Source organism: Panthera pardus, unplaced genomic scaffold (genome assembly GCF_024362965.1).
Source record: "Panthera pardus isolate Hobbes unplaced genomic scaffold, ASM2436296v1 HiC_scaffold_15, whole genome shotgun sequence".
In the NCBI taxonomy this organism is placed as follows: Eukaryota; Metazoa; Chordata; class Mammalia; order Carnivora; family Felidae; genus Panthera; species Panthera pardus.
Genome location: NW_026526710.1, coordinates 40,139,947 through 40,156,663, shown reverse-complemented (window position 1 = coordinate 40,156,663; position 16,717 = coordinate 40,139,947). Strand labels below are relative to the sequence as shown.

General features: G+C 35.2%; 1 protein-coding gene across 4 annotated transcripts in view; it reads right to left on the bottom strand.

Annotated features, from left to right (window-relative positions):
* The window catches only part of RBBP8 (RB binding protein 8, endonuclease), a 109,817-nt gene that overhangs the window by 50,951 nt on the left and 42,149 nt on the right, over positions 1-16,717 (bottom strand). For all 4 annotated transcript variants that reach the window (XM_019465560.2, XM_019465561.2, XM_019465559.2 and 1 more), the window contains 2 exons: positions 13,222-13,317; positions 2,258-2,370 (listed from right to left, as the gene is read on the bottom strand). In XM_019465560.2, the coding sequence (XP_019321105.2) occupies positions 2,258-2,370; positions 13,222-13,317 (209 nt within the window). The remainder of the gene's footprint in view (positions 1-2,257; positions 2,371-13,221; positions 13,318-16,717) is intronic.

The following is a 16,717-nucleotide window of genomic DNA, read 5'->3' as shown; positions in this document are numbered from 1 at the left end:
GGGGGTGGGAGGGAGGGGAGGGTGGGTGATGGGTATTGAGGAGGGCACCTTTTGGGATGAGCAATGGGTGTTGTATGGAAACCAATTTGACAATAAACTTCATATATTGAAAAAATTTAAAAAAAAAATTAAAAAAAGAAAAAAGAAAAAGAACCATTAAATAGAATTTTTAGGAATGAAAAATTTGGTTACTGAAATAAAACAACTCAACACAAGAGAACTACTGAAGTCCTTAGTATAATGAACAAGAGAGCTGAAGAAATCACTCAGAATGTAGCAGAGAGAAACAAGATGAAAAACAGGAAAGGGATATCAAGCGATACAAAGGACAGAATGATGAGGTCTCATCAGAATACCCAAACAGAGACTGGAGAAGACACAATATTTGAAAAGCTATTTCCAGGTATAATTAAAGATGTGGTTCCAAAAAGGCGCCTGGCTGGCTCATTTGGTAGAACATGCAACTCTTGATCTTGGGTCATGAGTTCGAGCTGCACAATGGATGGTAGAGATTACTTCAAATAAAATCTCAAAAAAAAAAAAAAAAAAATGTGGTTCCACAGATTTTATAATATATACTAAGCAGAATTTTTTTGAAAAAAAAAAAAAAAAAAAAAACCTGGTTAAAATTATACTAATATTATAGAACACCAAAAAAGAAGGAAAAAAAATCATAGCAGCAGCCAGAGAAAAATGATTGTTACCCTGCAAAATAGGCTTACAAAAGTAAATGTAAAATAAAAACATTTTTGGATAAAAACTGAGAATTTAGAACCAGCCAATACCCTCAAAAGGATGTATCTCAGATAGGATAATAATCCCAGAAGGAAATGGAGGTGCAAAAAGCAATAATAAGCAAAGAAACTGATAAACAGGTAGTTGAGTCTTTTAAAACTCTTAGTAATTTTTAGAAAAGTTTCTAACTGGGGCACCTGGGTGGCTCAGTCAGTTAAGCATCCAGCTTCAGCTCAGGTCATGACCTCACAGTTCATGGGTTCGAGCCCCACGTCGGGCTCTGTGCTGACAGCTCAGAGCCTGCAGCCCGTTTCAGATTCTGTGTCTCCCTCTCTGTCCCTCCCCCACTCACGCTCTGTCTCTCTCAAAAATAAACAAACATTAAAAAAAAAAGTTTCTAACTTATAGGCTAAAAAAAAGGAAATGAATGCTAGGCATAAGCAGCATGTAAGTGGAAAAGGAGGTGAGCAGAGTTAAGGTGTTTTAAGGTCTGTACATTGTTCAGAAGATGGTCAAGACATTAACTTTACATTTTAGGAATGCATGGTAAACTTTCAAGGTTGTGGGTTGCCTGGTTGACTCAGTCAGTAGAGCAAATGTCTTTCTCTTGGGGTTCTAAGCTTGAGCCCCACGCTGGGCACAGACAGCACTTAAAAATAAAATAAATAGAAATAGAAATAAAAAAATAAAAAAGAGAGGAGGGGACAAAACAGGGGAAGAGACACACAGAAAGATAAACCTGGATCTGGAAAAATACATTATCAGATTATTAATAATAGTTACCCCCAGGAACAGAATAAAACTATGTTCTTTCTCTTTTTGAAACCATGAGGAAATATTCATTTATTCTTGCTTGAGTAACCAGAGGATAGCAATATAATTAATAGAAAGAAAATAGTCAGAAGATAGAAAAGAAGATAAATTAATTAGATTTTGTGCTCATTGTGAGCTGTTCATTGTGAGCTGTTTACAGAGAATCAAGGTAAAGGTCACTAAGAGAGTATATGAATAGTTAGAAGTGAATAAGGTTAAGAGATAATGGAAGAGAAGACATTTAAGAGAAGGCTAAAAATGTAAGGAAACCCCACATTAAATGTGTAAGGAGACTAAACTGAAAATGATATATTTGTACTAATATGTCATGAAAACCACAGAAAGTGTACACTTTTGCAGAACACTAAATTGTATTTTTGTATTTGACTTTACTAAATAGCCAAATGACATGAAATAAAGATAAAACTAAAGAAGCAAATGTAGACACAAGCAAAGGAAATTTCTTATCTTATTGTTGGTGAGACTTGAGGGCCAAAGTGCACAGTATTTATACTACTTTTTGTACTCTATTTCTTACTAAAGTAAAGCATGAAATTAAATCTACAGAAAGGGAATAAAGGACATTTGAACTTTTGCCTACACGAGGAAAAATGTATGTAAACCATCCATTTGATTGCAAACAATTTAATAATAGGTTTTAACAACAGTACATTATGCTTTAAATACTTAATGAAGAAAGGAAACTCACTAAGCTCTGTGATAAGTTTAAGATTCTGCTGCCGGATATTTTCAAACTCTTGCTGTTTTTTCCGCATATGCTCTTCAGTTACTGCACAGCGATCACATAATCCTGCTCTTAATCTAGGAAACAAAAACAAAATATTTTTAGAGTAGAACTTAAATGTTCTCACCAAAATATATGTAAGATGATGGCTATGTTAATTAACCAGATGATGGGAATTCTTTCACGATGTATATGTTTACCAATTACCATTATGTACACTTTATTTTACAATTTTGTCAATTGTATCTCCATAAAGCTGAAATTCAATTATTTTCAAATACTAAAATATATTTCCTTATATTTGAACTCCAAGACTTTTATACTTTATAAGATGTAAATAACTGACTTGGCGAATATTGAGAAAATTAATAGTTCAATGATGTATTATACCTTTAACACGTTCTCAAATAGGTTGAAATCATGCCACAACATCACTTTCTACAAGACTGCAATTCCGAGTGGAATTCTGTAAATTCTGCCAATTTTAAACTCTATCCAAAGGAACTTATTTATTGAAGAATCCGACCTTGTTTTAATATAGTCAGAATATGAACTTTAGTCCAGTACCAAGGGGCTGAATTATATCTTAAGCAAGCTTGCCTCTGTATTGCTCGGCATAGGATATGACACATGAGTGATCAACAACTTTTTTAGTTGAATGAATACTAAAGGTCAAAGAGTACAAAGTTAAAAAAAGGTACTCCATACTTTGCTCTTGTCAGCATTAAAAAAACCCAACGTCAGAAAAACTCACAATTTACTATTATGCAAAAAAAGGTTTTAAAAAAAGTTTTCACTATTTGTCAGTGCTGAAGAGAGGGTGTCCTAATCACAGAAAAGTCTAGTAGACAGCACTGACCTAGAACCAACTTGATATACACTACAGAATTCCCAGAAGCTTTTTAAAAAAAAAAAAGGGTACCCAGAATAAGTAATTTAAAGTATTTCAAGAAATCATGGTGCTTGGGTGGCTCAGTCAGTTAAGCATCCAACTCTTGATTTTGGCTCAGGTCACGATCTCACGGTTCGTGGGTTTAAGCCCTGCATTGGATTCTGTGCTGACAGTGCAGAGTCTGCTTAGGTTCCTCTTTCGGAAACCTCTCTGTGTCCCTCCCCAACTCACACTCTATCTCAAAATAAATAAACTTAAAAAATATTAAGTATTTCAAGAAATCATCATATCAACATATTCTCTTCTGTATTCTGAGTACTCAAGTGATCCCCCCTTCCATTCCTAGGAGAATATTGGAGATTTACCCTCTAGAGGGTCTAAAACAGACACAGATACAGGTTTGGGAAACACAAGATGTAAGTAAGGGTAGGAGTACAATAGTGAAATAAATGTATATTCATGCCAAATTCTTAGACTTTAGCCTAGGCCCTCATCATCTACTTGGCTTCCAGGACTTTAGTAGCCAGCCCTATTACACATTCCAGAAAGCAGAATAAAGGAGCCTCCTCTAGGAAATCAGACCTAAAGATACCGCCATTTGGGGATTATCAGTGAAAAAGACCAGGCAGATCAACCTGCAGTGAAGCTCAGAGACTACAATTCCACTCACAGCTTCTACTCAACTTTTATCCATTTCTCTTAAATATATCAATAGACATCTCAGAAAAGCTTATAAAGTGAAAGAGACTAGAGCAAGACACTAAAAAAATATATATATACACATATATATACATATACGTCTAAATAAATAAATAAATAAATAAATAAATAAATAAAGTAGGGAGAAGGAAAAAAACACTACCATCACGAAACTGTAAAGAATAGTCTCAGGAGAAATAAAGATACCAAACCATGAAATGAAAACAGGATTGCCATAAAAAGAAATATTCTGAGAACAACAACAACAAAAATCTTGTTAATTAAAAATATAACAGCAGGGCAGGGAAGCCCCAGGTGGCTGAGGCAGTGGAGCACACAACTCTTGATCTCGGGGTTTTGAGTTCAAGCCCCACATTGGGTATAGAGATTACTCAAAAATAAAATCTTAAAAAAAAAAAAAAAAAAGCCAGCAGGAAAAAACCCAAGCCTCAATAGAAGGTAAGAAAACAGAGTTGAGAAAATCTCCTCAAAAAGCGAAGAGCAAATAGAAAAGATTAAAAAACTAGAGAATTATTTTAAAAGCTTTATCCTTTCAATAATAAGAGTTCTAGAAAAAGCAAGTTTTGGGGTGGCAGCAAGGGGCAGAAAAGGAGGAACAAAAAAGACATGAGACCTACAGAAAGCAAAATGGCCTAAATCCAACTATATCAATAATTACATTGTTAATTGATAAAACACTCTGATCTAGAGAGACATCTTATAACTAACTCTGATCTAAAGGCAGATCTAACTGTCAGGACAAAAAAATTAAGATTCAATATGCTACCTACAATAGACAAATTTTAGATTCCAAGATACGTATAGGCTGAAGGCAAAGAATGGAAAAAGAGAGACCATGCAAACAAAAACCAAAATAAAGCTGGAGCATCTATGATAATATCAGACTATAAAATAGACTGTAAGACAGGAAGTGTTACTAGTACAGTGAATTTTATAATAAAAGGATCAATTCACTACAAAAATAAAACAATTATACACATATATGCATCTAACACTAGTGACCCAAAATACAGAGAGCAAAAACTGAGAACTGAAGGGAAAAACAAATTCAACAGTAACAGCTATAGACGTCCACTCTCAATAACGGATAGATGAAGTGAGACAAGAAATCAGCATCGATACAGCAGGCCTGAACAAACCAACAACCACCCAGACCTGACTGACCTCTGCATAACACACCACCAACAACTGCAGAATGCACAGTTGGAACATTTGCCAGGACAGACCTCTTCCTAGGTCACAAAACAAGTCTCAGTATGTTTAAAAGCACTGAAATCATAAAAAGCATGTTCTCTCACCACAATGGAATCAAATTAGAAATCAAAAACAGAAGGAAATTTGGAAAATCTGTGAATCTTAAGCAATGAACTCCTAAATAAAGAACGAGTTCAAGAAGAATCACAAGGGAAATTATAAAATGGGCCATAGCACACATGTATATAAAAGCAATGTTCAGGGGCGCCTGGGTGGCTCAGTCGGTTGGGCGTCCAACTTCGGCTCAGGTCATGATCTCGTGGTCTGTGAGTTCGAGCCCCGCATCCGGCTCTGGGCTGACAGCTCAGAGCCTGGAGCCTGTTTCGGATTCTGTGTCTCCCTCTCTCTCTGACCCTCCCCTGCTCATGCTGTGTCTCTGTCTCAAAAATAAATAAATGTTAAAAAAAAAAAATTAAAAAAAAAAAAAAAGCAATGTTCAATAAATAAAAAGTTACTGAATACTAAACAGTGATTATCAAAATAACCTCAGTAGTAGGGCTAGAGAATAAAATAGAAGAAATCCTCCAGAACATAAGGAAAAAAAATATGTAACAGAAATCAGAGAAAAGATTATAAAGAATCAGTTTATGACCAAGAAGTACTCCAGAAATAGAGAACATATAAAAATGGAGAGGAAATAACAGAAAAGAATTGCCAGACCTTAAGAGATACTAGTCTTTAGACTGAGTGTCCAACAGGTTAAAGAAACACATACACACACACAAACACACACACACCCATCACAAAATTTCAGAACAACAATAAAAAGATCTTAAATTCCAGGAAGGAAAAAATATCTATTACCTATAAAGGAATAACATTAGAATGGTATCAGTCTTATCAACATCGGATGCTAACAGATAATGAGAAAATGTCTTTTTTTTTTTTATTTTTATTTTTTTTAACATCTATTTATTTTTGAGACAGACAGAGAGAGAGCATGAACACGGGAGGGTCAGAGAAAGAGGGAGACACAGAATCTGAAACAGGCTCCAGGCTCTGAGCTGTCAGCACAGAGCCCGACGCGGGGCTCGAACCCACGGACCACGAGATCATGACCTGAGCCGAAGTCGGCCGCTTAACCGACTGAGCCACCCAGGCGCCCCTGAGAAAATGTCTTTAAAATTTGAAGCAAAAACTATTTCGAACCTAGAATTTTATATCCATTCAAAATATCATCTAAATCAACAGTAAAATGACATTTTTAGACATGCAAGGACTCTTTGAAAATTTACTTCCTGTGCATTTGTGGACTAACATGAGTTGAAAGAAATAATGGAATTAATGTAGGGAGATCCAGTGAGGAGAAATTCCAGAATGGCAGCTATAGAAAAACCTAGAAAGTAAATGGTCCAAATTGGTACAGGAAGGTTTTTAGCCCAAGAAATATACCTCCAAGAATAAGAAAAAAGAAGATGATAGTCAATAAATAGAATGACATATTACATAGTATTAATGGCATAGTAAGGAAAACATGTCTCTTATCTCAGTATGAAAAAAAGTAGTTAGAACTTTTGGGAAAAACCAGCAAACACATAGGAGTATGTCCTTGTCATAATATAATTATGGGCTGATTTGACCAACTGATTTGAAACAGAGTAGAAAGAATCTATGTGGCCTGGACAGGAGAAACAGTCTACTGGGGCACCTGGTGGTTCAATCGGTTAAGTCCCCAACTCTTGACTTTGGCTCAGGTCATGATCTTATAGTTCCTGGGTTCGCGCCCTGTGTTGGGCTCCATGCTGACAGCGGAATGCCTGCTTGGGATTCTCTCTCCCTCTCTCTTTGCCCCTCCCTCGCTCTCTCTCAAAATAAATAAATAAACTTAAAAAAAAAAAGTCTCCTGGAGTGGCACAGAGGTCATGACATCAGATCTGCAGAGAAGGAAATGCTATCTTGCCTTAGCAGAGAATACTTAGAGTCAATAAATAAATAGTTTACTATCCTCCAGCAATACAGTGGTGAGCTCAGGGAGACTGTTCAGACTTTTTTCTAAAATATATTCCTGTAAAGACATATTTTTATAAAAATGTATGTATTAAGGTTTAAGATAAAATAGAAGAACTAAAATATAACTATTCAAAAATATGTGAGGGAGAAGAGCCTGGGTGGCTCAGTTGGTTGAGCGGCTGACTCTTGATTTTGGCTTAGGTCATGATCATGGGATTGAGCACTGTCAAGGCTCCACGCTCAGTGTGGAGGCCCTCTCCCCTGTTTGTGCTCCCTCTACAGTAAAAAATAAAATAAAATAAAAAATAAAAACAAAAATATGCAAAGGAAAATGGTATCCTCATTTTCATAGTAAGAAATAAGATGGTCTCAAATTGATAAATCAAGGGTTAAAGTGAAAATGTATCATTTAGAATCTGGAGCACTAAAAACTGGGACTGGTAGGGGTGGAAAAAAGGAATATATAGTAACTATACACTTTATAATGCATATGCATTACTTTTAATAAAAGTTGAAAAGGAAAAATGATAAAATAAGCTAACAAGTATTTAATTTTGTAATATTATATTCTAATAAACTTTGTGTAACATCTTTTTGAGAATTTAAGGTACTAGAAAGGACATACACCTTCTTGTCTTTCTGCTATAACATAATGTTTTTGGATTCTCAAGCATTTCTAAAGCTAATAGTAAGGTCTATTTATGCCTTTAAAATTCCAAAAGAAATGAATCTCTGTAAACTATTCCAAGGGGCACCTGGGTGGCTCAGTTGGCTAAGCATCTGACTCTTGATTTCAGCTCAGGTCATGATCTTATGGTTCATGAGATCCAGCTGTGCAGTAGGTTCCACACTGGCAGTGTGGAGCCTGCTTAGGAGAATCTTCTCTCTCTCTGCTCCTCCCCTGCTCATGCGTGTGCTCTCTCTCTCTCAAATACTAAATAAATTTAAAAAAACAAAACCAAAAAAACCCCAACTATTCCAAAACCAAGAGACTATTAAACTGTTATAAGAGAAAACTCAATTTTAACTATTTGCTTAAAGTACCTGACATTTCCTATTTACAGTTCTAAGATTTGTTCAAATTAATAGCTTAGGGTCCATGCAGTAAACACTCAAACAGCTGACCTGATTGTGGTAAATTTATACACAGAATTATTAAGCTACAGAGGCCAAAGAGCACATGACATAGAAAAGTCATCGAAGGGGCGCCTGGCTGGCTTAGTTGGTAGGACATGTGACTCTTGATCTCAGTGTTGTGAGTTCAAGCCCCACTTTGGGCATCGATCTTACATTAAAAATAAATAAATAAATATTAAAATAAAAAAAAGAAAAAGAAAAGTCACTGGAAAACCCTGAAAGAGGTAAATGGCATGGAACAATTCTAATGGATTAGTTAGAGGTCTTCTGCTAGTCAGTTTTTCAGTAAAAATTGAACACTTTATTGTTTCTAAGAAATAAAATCTGGTATGTTAAAATGTCATGACATATGATTGAAAACAACCCCTTGGAACACCTAGTTTCCAACTTTAAAAATGCCACTGACATAGACAGTTATAAAATCAAACATTTTCTAGCTTGTTTATTACTTCCAGTTTTCTCCAGTCAACTGCCACTCTTGATAACAGTATTTGTGAAAAAAAAGAGTCACCTCTTGATTGCTCACTGACCCTAGTTTAAATTTAAACTGATAGGAGAAAATATACTAGGTTCCTATTTCCATCAAGGTTCCACTGCTGCTGTCAGAGAAAGAAAAACCCTCAATTTCACAGGAGAATGAATGCAATTTTAGTAGCTATATACAGGTAACAGGGAAAGAAGAATAATTCCACTAGTAAGAGCAGAAAGCAGCATGCTTTCTGAGTTATATTCCAGTTTCTTCATAGAGATGAAGAAATAAAAGCTTTCATTTTGCAATTAAAACTTACCAGATTAACAAGTATGCTCAATTGTTTGTTATACCCCAAAAAGATTTCCTCAAATTTATTCATTTTCAGGGCGCCTGGGTGGCTCAGTCCGTGTCCGACTCTTGATTTTAGCTCAGGTCATGATCTCATGATTCGTGAGATCAAGTCCCGCATTGAGCTCCATGTGACAGCTTGGAGACTACTTGGGATTCTCGCGGTCTCTCTCCTGCCCCTCCCCAGCTCATTCTCTTTCTTTCTCTCTCTAAATAAACAGTAAATAAACTTCAAAAAAATTATTCATTTTCATTCAAAAGGTGATCATATTCATGATCACCTACAATGAGTACTGTAGGTGCTGAAATACAACAGTGGCCAAGATAATGTAATTTCTTTTAAAGAGTTTAGAGTGTACTAAAAAAAGACAGGTAGTAAAAGAGTAATTAAGGCAAAGCATGATTCACATCATGACAGCGGAAATACAGGGTACCATTAAAGCACACAGCAAAACTAAACCTAGTCTAGAAAGTCAGAGATCTCCTGAAAAATATTTAAATTAAAACCTATGAGTAACACAAAAAGAGGACATTTGGTCTAGTATTTGAAAAATAGTTGCACAACCACAAATCCCCTGATTATGAACACAAATTTTCCCTTTCAATGACAGATGAAATATGAGTTTCCTACAACTGCCAAAAATGCTTTTAAAAATATTAAAATCTACTAGACAACCATGTTTTAACTGCTTTGTTCAGATTTTTTTTAATGCATTCTATCCACATCACAGTGACTATTCCTTACATTTAGTGAAATACTTTGTTTCCTTCAAGGAAAGTCTCTTATAATACTAGTGTAATAAAACATAAGCCACCTAAAATTAGAACTTTTTATTATCAAATTTACCTTTACCAGGTAATTCTTTTCATCTAAACATCTCACAATGTTTTCACAACATTAGCATAAAAAATAAAAATTGCTTCATCCTATAAAGAGTAAGTAGCAAGTTTCAGAATTACTGTTTAGAAATTTTAATGAAACACAGGGTGCCTGGGTGGCTCAGTTGGTTAAGTGTTCGACTCTTGGCCTGAGCCCAGGTCTTGATCTCATGGTCGTGAGTTCAAGCCCCGCATTGGGCTCTGCTCTGGGTGTGAAGCCTACTTAAAAAAAAAAAAAAAAAAAAAAAAAAAAAAAGAAATTTTTAACAAAACACATTTTGCTTTTTAAAGGTCTTAGCAAAACGTTAATTTTTATAGATTTTTAAAGCTTGCTCTGGGTTTCTTACATGACATAAAACTTAAAATGAAATTTTAAATAAAGCAGAACTTTACCAAATGTTACCTAGACATTTAAAGGTAGTATAATAGTTAATAGCAATTAAAAACAAAAACAACCGAAAAAAAAACTTCCAAAAAACCAGACTAGAAAATAGACAATATTGGGGAATTAACATTGCAAAGTACCTGTTTTGTTAACTTTAGGTCAAGCACAAATACTCTGGATGATCAGTTAAGGTATAATTCATTTATACAACATTTATAAAATTAAGACAACATACAGACAAGGCTTCAGGAAAACAGAAACTGGGGGGTTTGTAGGGTCAAATTTAACCTAATTATCCATTAACTGTGATCTTGGTATGGCTTCTTACCTCTTTGCCAGTTCAGTTTCCTCCTATGTAAAATGGATTTACCATACCAGCATTAATGTGAAGATTAAGTACTAGATGCCCGGGTACAGGTACAAAGTAAGCCCTTAATACATATCAATCACTGAGGAGTTAAAGCCTGAGAAAAATATGACCCCCCCACCATTCCTCCCAAACGCTTTACTACATTACCCAGAGAAAACAAGGAAATGCCTCACCACACTAACAGAAAAGTAGCTGATGATTTCCTTTTTGATCCTGGACTGGGGAAAAAAAAGGGGTCAAATGGCTTTCTAGAGACTGGATCTGACTAGAGTGCTAAAGGCTGAAATCGTCACCAATTAGAAGGGACACTGTAAGTTTTTAAAAATTTCTATTATGTACTTAACTTGCATTAATCTCATTTAATCTTTAAAATAGCCCTGTGGAGAAAGTGTGGTTGGTGTCATGCCATATGTTCTTGGCTTTTCTTCTACTCTGATAATTTTTCTTTCTCATTTTTGTTTGTTGGCTGGGTCCTTATTCTTCATTAAACCTTAATCAGTATGTCCGAGCTCGATGCCTCTTCTATTCTCTTCCCACACTCTTTAAGATGTCCCTAGATCTCTTATCCAGTCTAAGTTTTAAATGACATTTATATGCAGGTGATGACTTTCAAATTCTTTTCTCTAGCTCTAATCTCTGTAGTTAGTTTCAAATTCACATATACAATTATCTACCTGACATGTCTGTTTGGATATAACAGATACTGTCAATACCTGCTCCTATTCCTTTGTGATTTCCCTGCTTAAAACCTCCAATTACTTCTGATTACAACAAAATCCAAACTTTTTGCCCATGATCCTACATAATGTAGTTACTCCCACCTTTCCAATCCTATCTCCTATCATTCATCCTCCTAGTCAAGTTAGAACCACTGCAGACTTTCTATTCTTCAAATATTTCAAAACTTATTTCCGCCTAAAGCTTTTGTATTTGTCTGTTCTCTTTTTATCTTCAGTTCTTCGAGTAGCTCTTATCTATATTATTTACGTCTCGGTTAAAATGGTACCTCCTCAGAGAGGTCATTCCTGACACCTATCCCTTCACTTTCCAATGTCTGTGGTCACTTAATTACACCACTCAATTTTATTCCTTCACAGCACTTATAATCTGAAAGCCTCTTACTTGTATGACTCACTCCAAACCTTTAAAAATTAAATATAAGCTCCATGACACTAGGGATAGTGTTATCCCTAGCACCTACAGCTATACCTAGATCATAGCAAGGACTCAATATTTATTTATGAATCTGAATTAAGGGCACAGTATAAACGTGAAATTCAAATTTGCATCTATGATTCCAGCGCGCGTGTAACTTCATTCCACAATAGGCTGCCTATTCCAGTAAATGTGCACTTCTCTGGGATAGCAGTTGTAGAAGAAAAGTGTACAACTGCAGTTTGCACAGATGGAGTGTTAAATTATTCCACCACTAAAGGTACAGTGGCAAACTCAAGCCACCAGCCCTCCTGTGACATATACACAATAATAACAAAGGGAAATTATTAACTATAAATGTAAGAAACATTGTTTGTTACAGGTAGTTCAAGGTCTTACATAGCAACTGCAGTTCAGACAAAGGAATACAGCAAAATCTGGAAGTCTCTTCTAACCTAGGGTGGTAATCTCATAGGAGTGAGAAATAAAGATGTATGTGAAAATTAAGTGACAGGCATTATCTTGGAAATATTCAGAAAGAAGAATCCTAGACTGCCTACAGAAATATGTAGGAGAAAAAAAGAGAATGGCAGAAACACGAAGACAATCAGAATTGTGAAGCAGTTTCCACCTACTTAGACATAAAAATGGAATTAAAGCATCAAATGAATTAACACATTACTACTCTTTCTTTTTTTAATGTTTATTTATTTATTTTAGAGAGAGAGTGGGTGTGAGCACACGTGGGAAACGGGCAGAGAGAGAGAAGGAGAAAGAATCCCAAGCAGGCTCTGCACTGACAGCACGGAGCCTGATGTGGGGTTGATCTCTTGAACTGAGAGATCATGACCTAAGCTGAAATCAAGAATCAGATATCTAACTAACTGAACCACCCAGGCACCCCAGAACATTACTACTCTTAAGCTCATCTTATACCAACACCAGATAAATATTATTTAGGGGAACCTGGGTGGCTTACTCGGTTAAGCATCCGACTACAGCTCAGGTCATGATCTCATGGTTCGTGAGTTTGAGCCCCACATCAGGCTCTCTGCTGTCAGCACACAGCCCACTTCGGATCCTCTGTCTCCCTCTCTCTCTACACCTCCCCTGCTCATGCTCACTCTCTCTCACAAATAAACATTAAAAAAAAAAAAAAAAGGAAATATTAAAAGGTAAATTGATGAGATTCCTGTAAGTAATAAAAAGAAAAAAACAAATCTGTAAGAGTATATATTTATCCAAAGTTGACATCAGTTTGGGAAAAGAGCACATCAGTCCCAGAACTGTTTTATAAATTAAAACCAATGTTCTATTAAAGGAGGAAATCACCACTTACTCAAGAATACCCAAGAACCCGACTCACCGATCTTCTAAAACTTTAATGGTTTCATGAAGGACTTTTTGTTGTTCTCTCAGCTGTTGATTTTTGGTGAAGAATTCTTCTAGTCTCTGTGCATCTCTAAAAGTCAAGAAATACATTTTTAAAAAGAAAATCCTAACAGGAGAATTATCCTAATGGGATAATTCTATCGTAACAATTCCAAAGTATGGTCTCACACTTACATAACATGTATTTCTTATATCAAAATAAACTTCAAGGGCAAAGTTTAAATATCTTGTTGGGGTGCCTGAGTGGCTCAGTAGGTTAAGTGTCCAATCCTGATTTTGGCTCAGATCATGATCTCACAGTTGTGAGACTGAGCCTTGTGTCAGGCTCCATGCTGGGCGTGGAGCCTGCTTAAGATGCTCTCTACCTTTGCCTGCTCCCCTCCCCAACCCATGTGTGCTCTTTCTCAAAAAAAAAAATCTTATTAATCAGACTTCACATTATACTAGAATGTGCTCTGTAGTATTTTTGTGTACTATAAAAGTATTGTCTTAAGTACCAGACATTCATTATACAGTGTTGGAACACAGAGGAAGGAGTGGATTCTGATGTCATCGTTGACTCAATGTTGTCAAAAATGCTATTAAAATGTACACTTACTGTTTTTTTTATTTTGTCTGTATTTGTTAATGTAAGTAACAGATATCTCCACTCATCTCTATTCCAATTATGGGAGATTTATACTTTCTTATTAATTTCTGTGTTGCCTAAACTTCTTACTTGGTATTACTTTTAAGTCAGGGCTTAGAGTAGAGTGGAAGCATGCAAACCCTAGATCCTAAAGCCTAGGTTTGAATCTCAGGTCTCATTTATCAGCTGTGTGACCTAGTGCAAGTAAAAATGATAAATTAGTATATATCCAATAAGGCACTCGCAAGGACTAAGTAAGCATTAATATATGTGTAGCACCCAGAAAAGCACAATCACATACCAGGTTCTATTTAAGTGTTTACCATTGTGATTTTATAGTAGGAAAAAACAAAAAATTTTAAAATTATTTTATTTTAAACGTATTTTAGAGAGAGAGAGAACGAGTTTGTGGGGGAGAGGGACAGAGGGAGGGAGAGAGAAAGAATCTCAAACAGGCTTCATGCTGAGCGTGGAGTCCAACATGGGGACTCCCCACCCTGGGATCATGACCTGAGCCAAAATCAAGAGTTGGGACACTCAACCGACTGAGCCGCTCAGGCGCCCCTAAAATTTTCTTCTAGTAGATTACCTGATTACCTTCCAAGATAGTGTCATATTCTACCCTTCCATTATCATATTTTTAAAAATCACATTATTATATAAATTATGCATATAAATTAATTCTAAGAAAACCCATTAGAAATTTGATTGGGATTTTCTGTATGGTCTTGAAGCTGAAAAAAATACTGTGGTTGAAACATCTTCCCCAGTCCCCTCAAGGGTTTAAAATATCAAATTATGACAAACCAGTCGACTACAAAAAGTAGATGTCAAAACGACTACCAAAATGGCTAGAATGTAGTATCACTGGCAGCAAAACAGATAAGTGAGACAACTAAGTAAAAATGTCAGATACCCAATATAGGGGGTACTTCGTATATACTGGTTGAGTAATTGATATTGAATAAAAAATGAAAAATCAATACACCAAAAAGTAATAGACTACTGCATATAGTTCTGGTAGCATTTGTAGCCATCTGAAATTTTGGAAATAATAACAGTGATAGCTGAAACTCATTAATTTGGCTGTTGCTTAATTAAAAAACTGATTTTCTAATATTTCTAGAAAATATATTTAATTCAGAAGCAGTACCAACCTTTCATTAATCCTGCTTTTAAAATATTCAACAAATATAACCAAATTAAAAACTTTTCAAAGTTTGGGGGAACAATTAAAGACATTTTCTAAGTTAACAGATAAGCTGCCAATATCTATTTAACTTTAGCATTTAATCTAAATAATCTAGATCATAAAAATATAACCAAATATTATATTCCAGATTCACATATTGAAGAATTACACACACACACACACACGGAATGAAAAGTTCATAGGAAAAGTTTTTTTCTTAAATTATGAACAACAGAAAAGATGTTTTTATTAAAAAAATTTTTTTAAAATTCAATTTTTTTTTGAGAGAGAGACAGAGCACTAGCAGGGGAAGGCAGAGAAAGAGGGAGATGCAGAATCCAAAATAGGCTCCAGGCTCTGAGCTGTCCACACAGCCCAATGCGGGGCTCAAACTCACGAACCATGAGATCATGACCCGAGACGAAGTCATATGCTTAACTGACTGAGCCTCCCAGGCTCCCCAAAAGAGAAAATTTGTAACAGTAATGTAATGTCTGATTTTCCTACATCCACATATTCTATTCCTGTCTATTTAGAATGATTCAGAACATAGTAGCATTTGTTTTAAAACCAAATAGACTGATGACCTATGTTAAAATTAAAACTAACCTCAATTACTTAACAAAATATTTATGTCAACTCAGTGGTAAACATAACAGGGTTCTATGAATTGCAGGAACAATTTAACAAATTCCTTACAAAAGCAAATTGATGAGTTCTAAATGGTACAAAAAAGAGTCATGCAATTTCAAAAAAAATTAGGAGTGAAATGCATTGCAAGCTACATCTACCTTGGACCTCATCTAAAGGAAGTTAGTTATTAGGATACAAATAACCAACCTCACTCATCTAAGGTAAGCTCAACGTATCTATCCCATAGGCAGCATCTTACTGGATACTCAGTATCATTTTCTTGGTAGATGGCATTCTGTCCTTCTGAGACAAATGAACATTTTAGATAAATGGCATGTAAATATAACTCGTGTGTAAAAGTGGATAAATCTTGTATATGAAAATGTGACTATAAAATGACAGATAACAAACCCTCCCATATACTACCTACACCAGTCTTCTCATTAGTTTAAAATCAATGTCATATACTGGAGGGGTAGAGAAGCACTATAGGGATCAAAATTGGTACTACTGTGAATACAGAAAATGGGGAAACTATATGTGTTCAAGTTATATTCTCTATAACCTTTGTTATAAGAAATTAAAAGTATGACAACAGTCCTGCACAACTGCAGGACTTTTTTTCCTTTGTAATTTTTTAAATTTGTGAATTTAAATATCTTGATTGCCATAAAGCTGGATGGCTGATTATGGCAAATGTTATCTTTAAATAAAATTTAAAAAAGAAACCCAAACAATTCTAAAAAAAAATAAAGAATGGCAAATAAATAGGATGATGACAAGATTCACTAACTGACCATTAAAACAGTCCATCAGTTAGTAAGTAATGGATACACACTGGCAAAAACAGATGTAGTCCATGTCCACAAGTAGGTTAAAAGAATCAGGTGGAACTTTTCAAAAGTTCTTAAGTTCTTTAAGTAGAACTTTTCAAAAAATCCCGTAATATTCACCTGTCAACATTTTTACATGTTTAATTTGATAAACGAATTTGTGTAAGAGAAAAGCATTAACCAT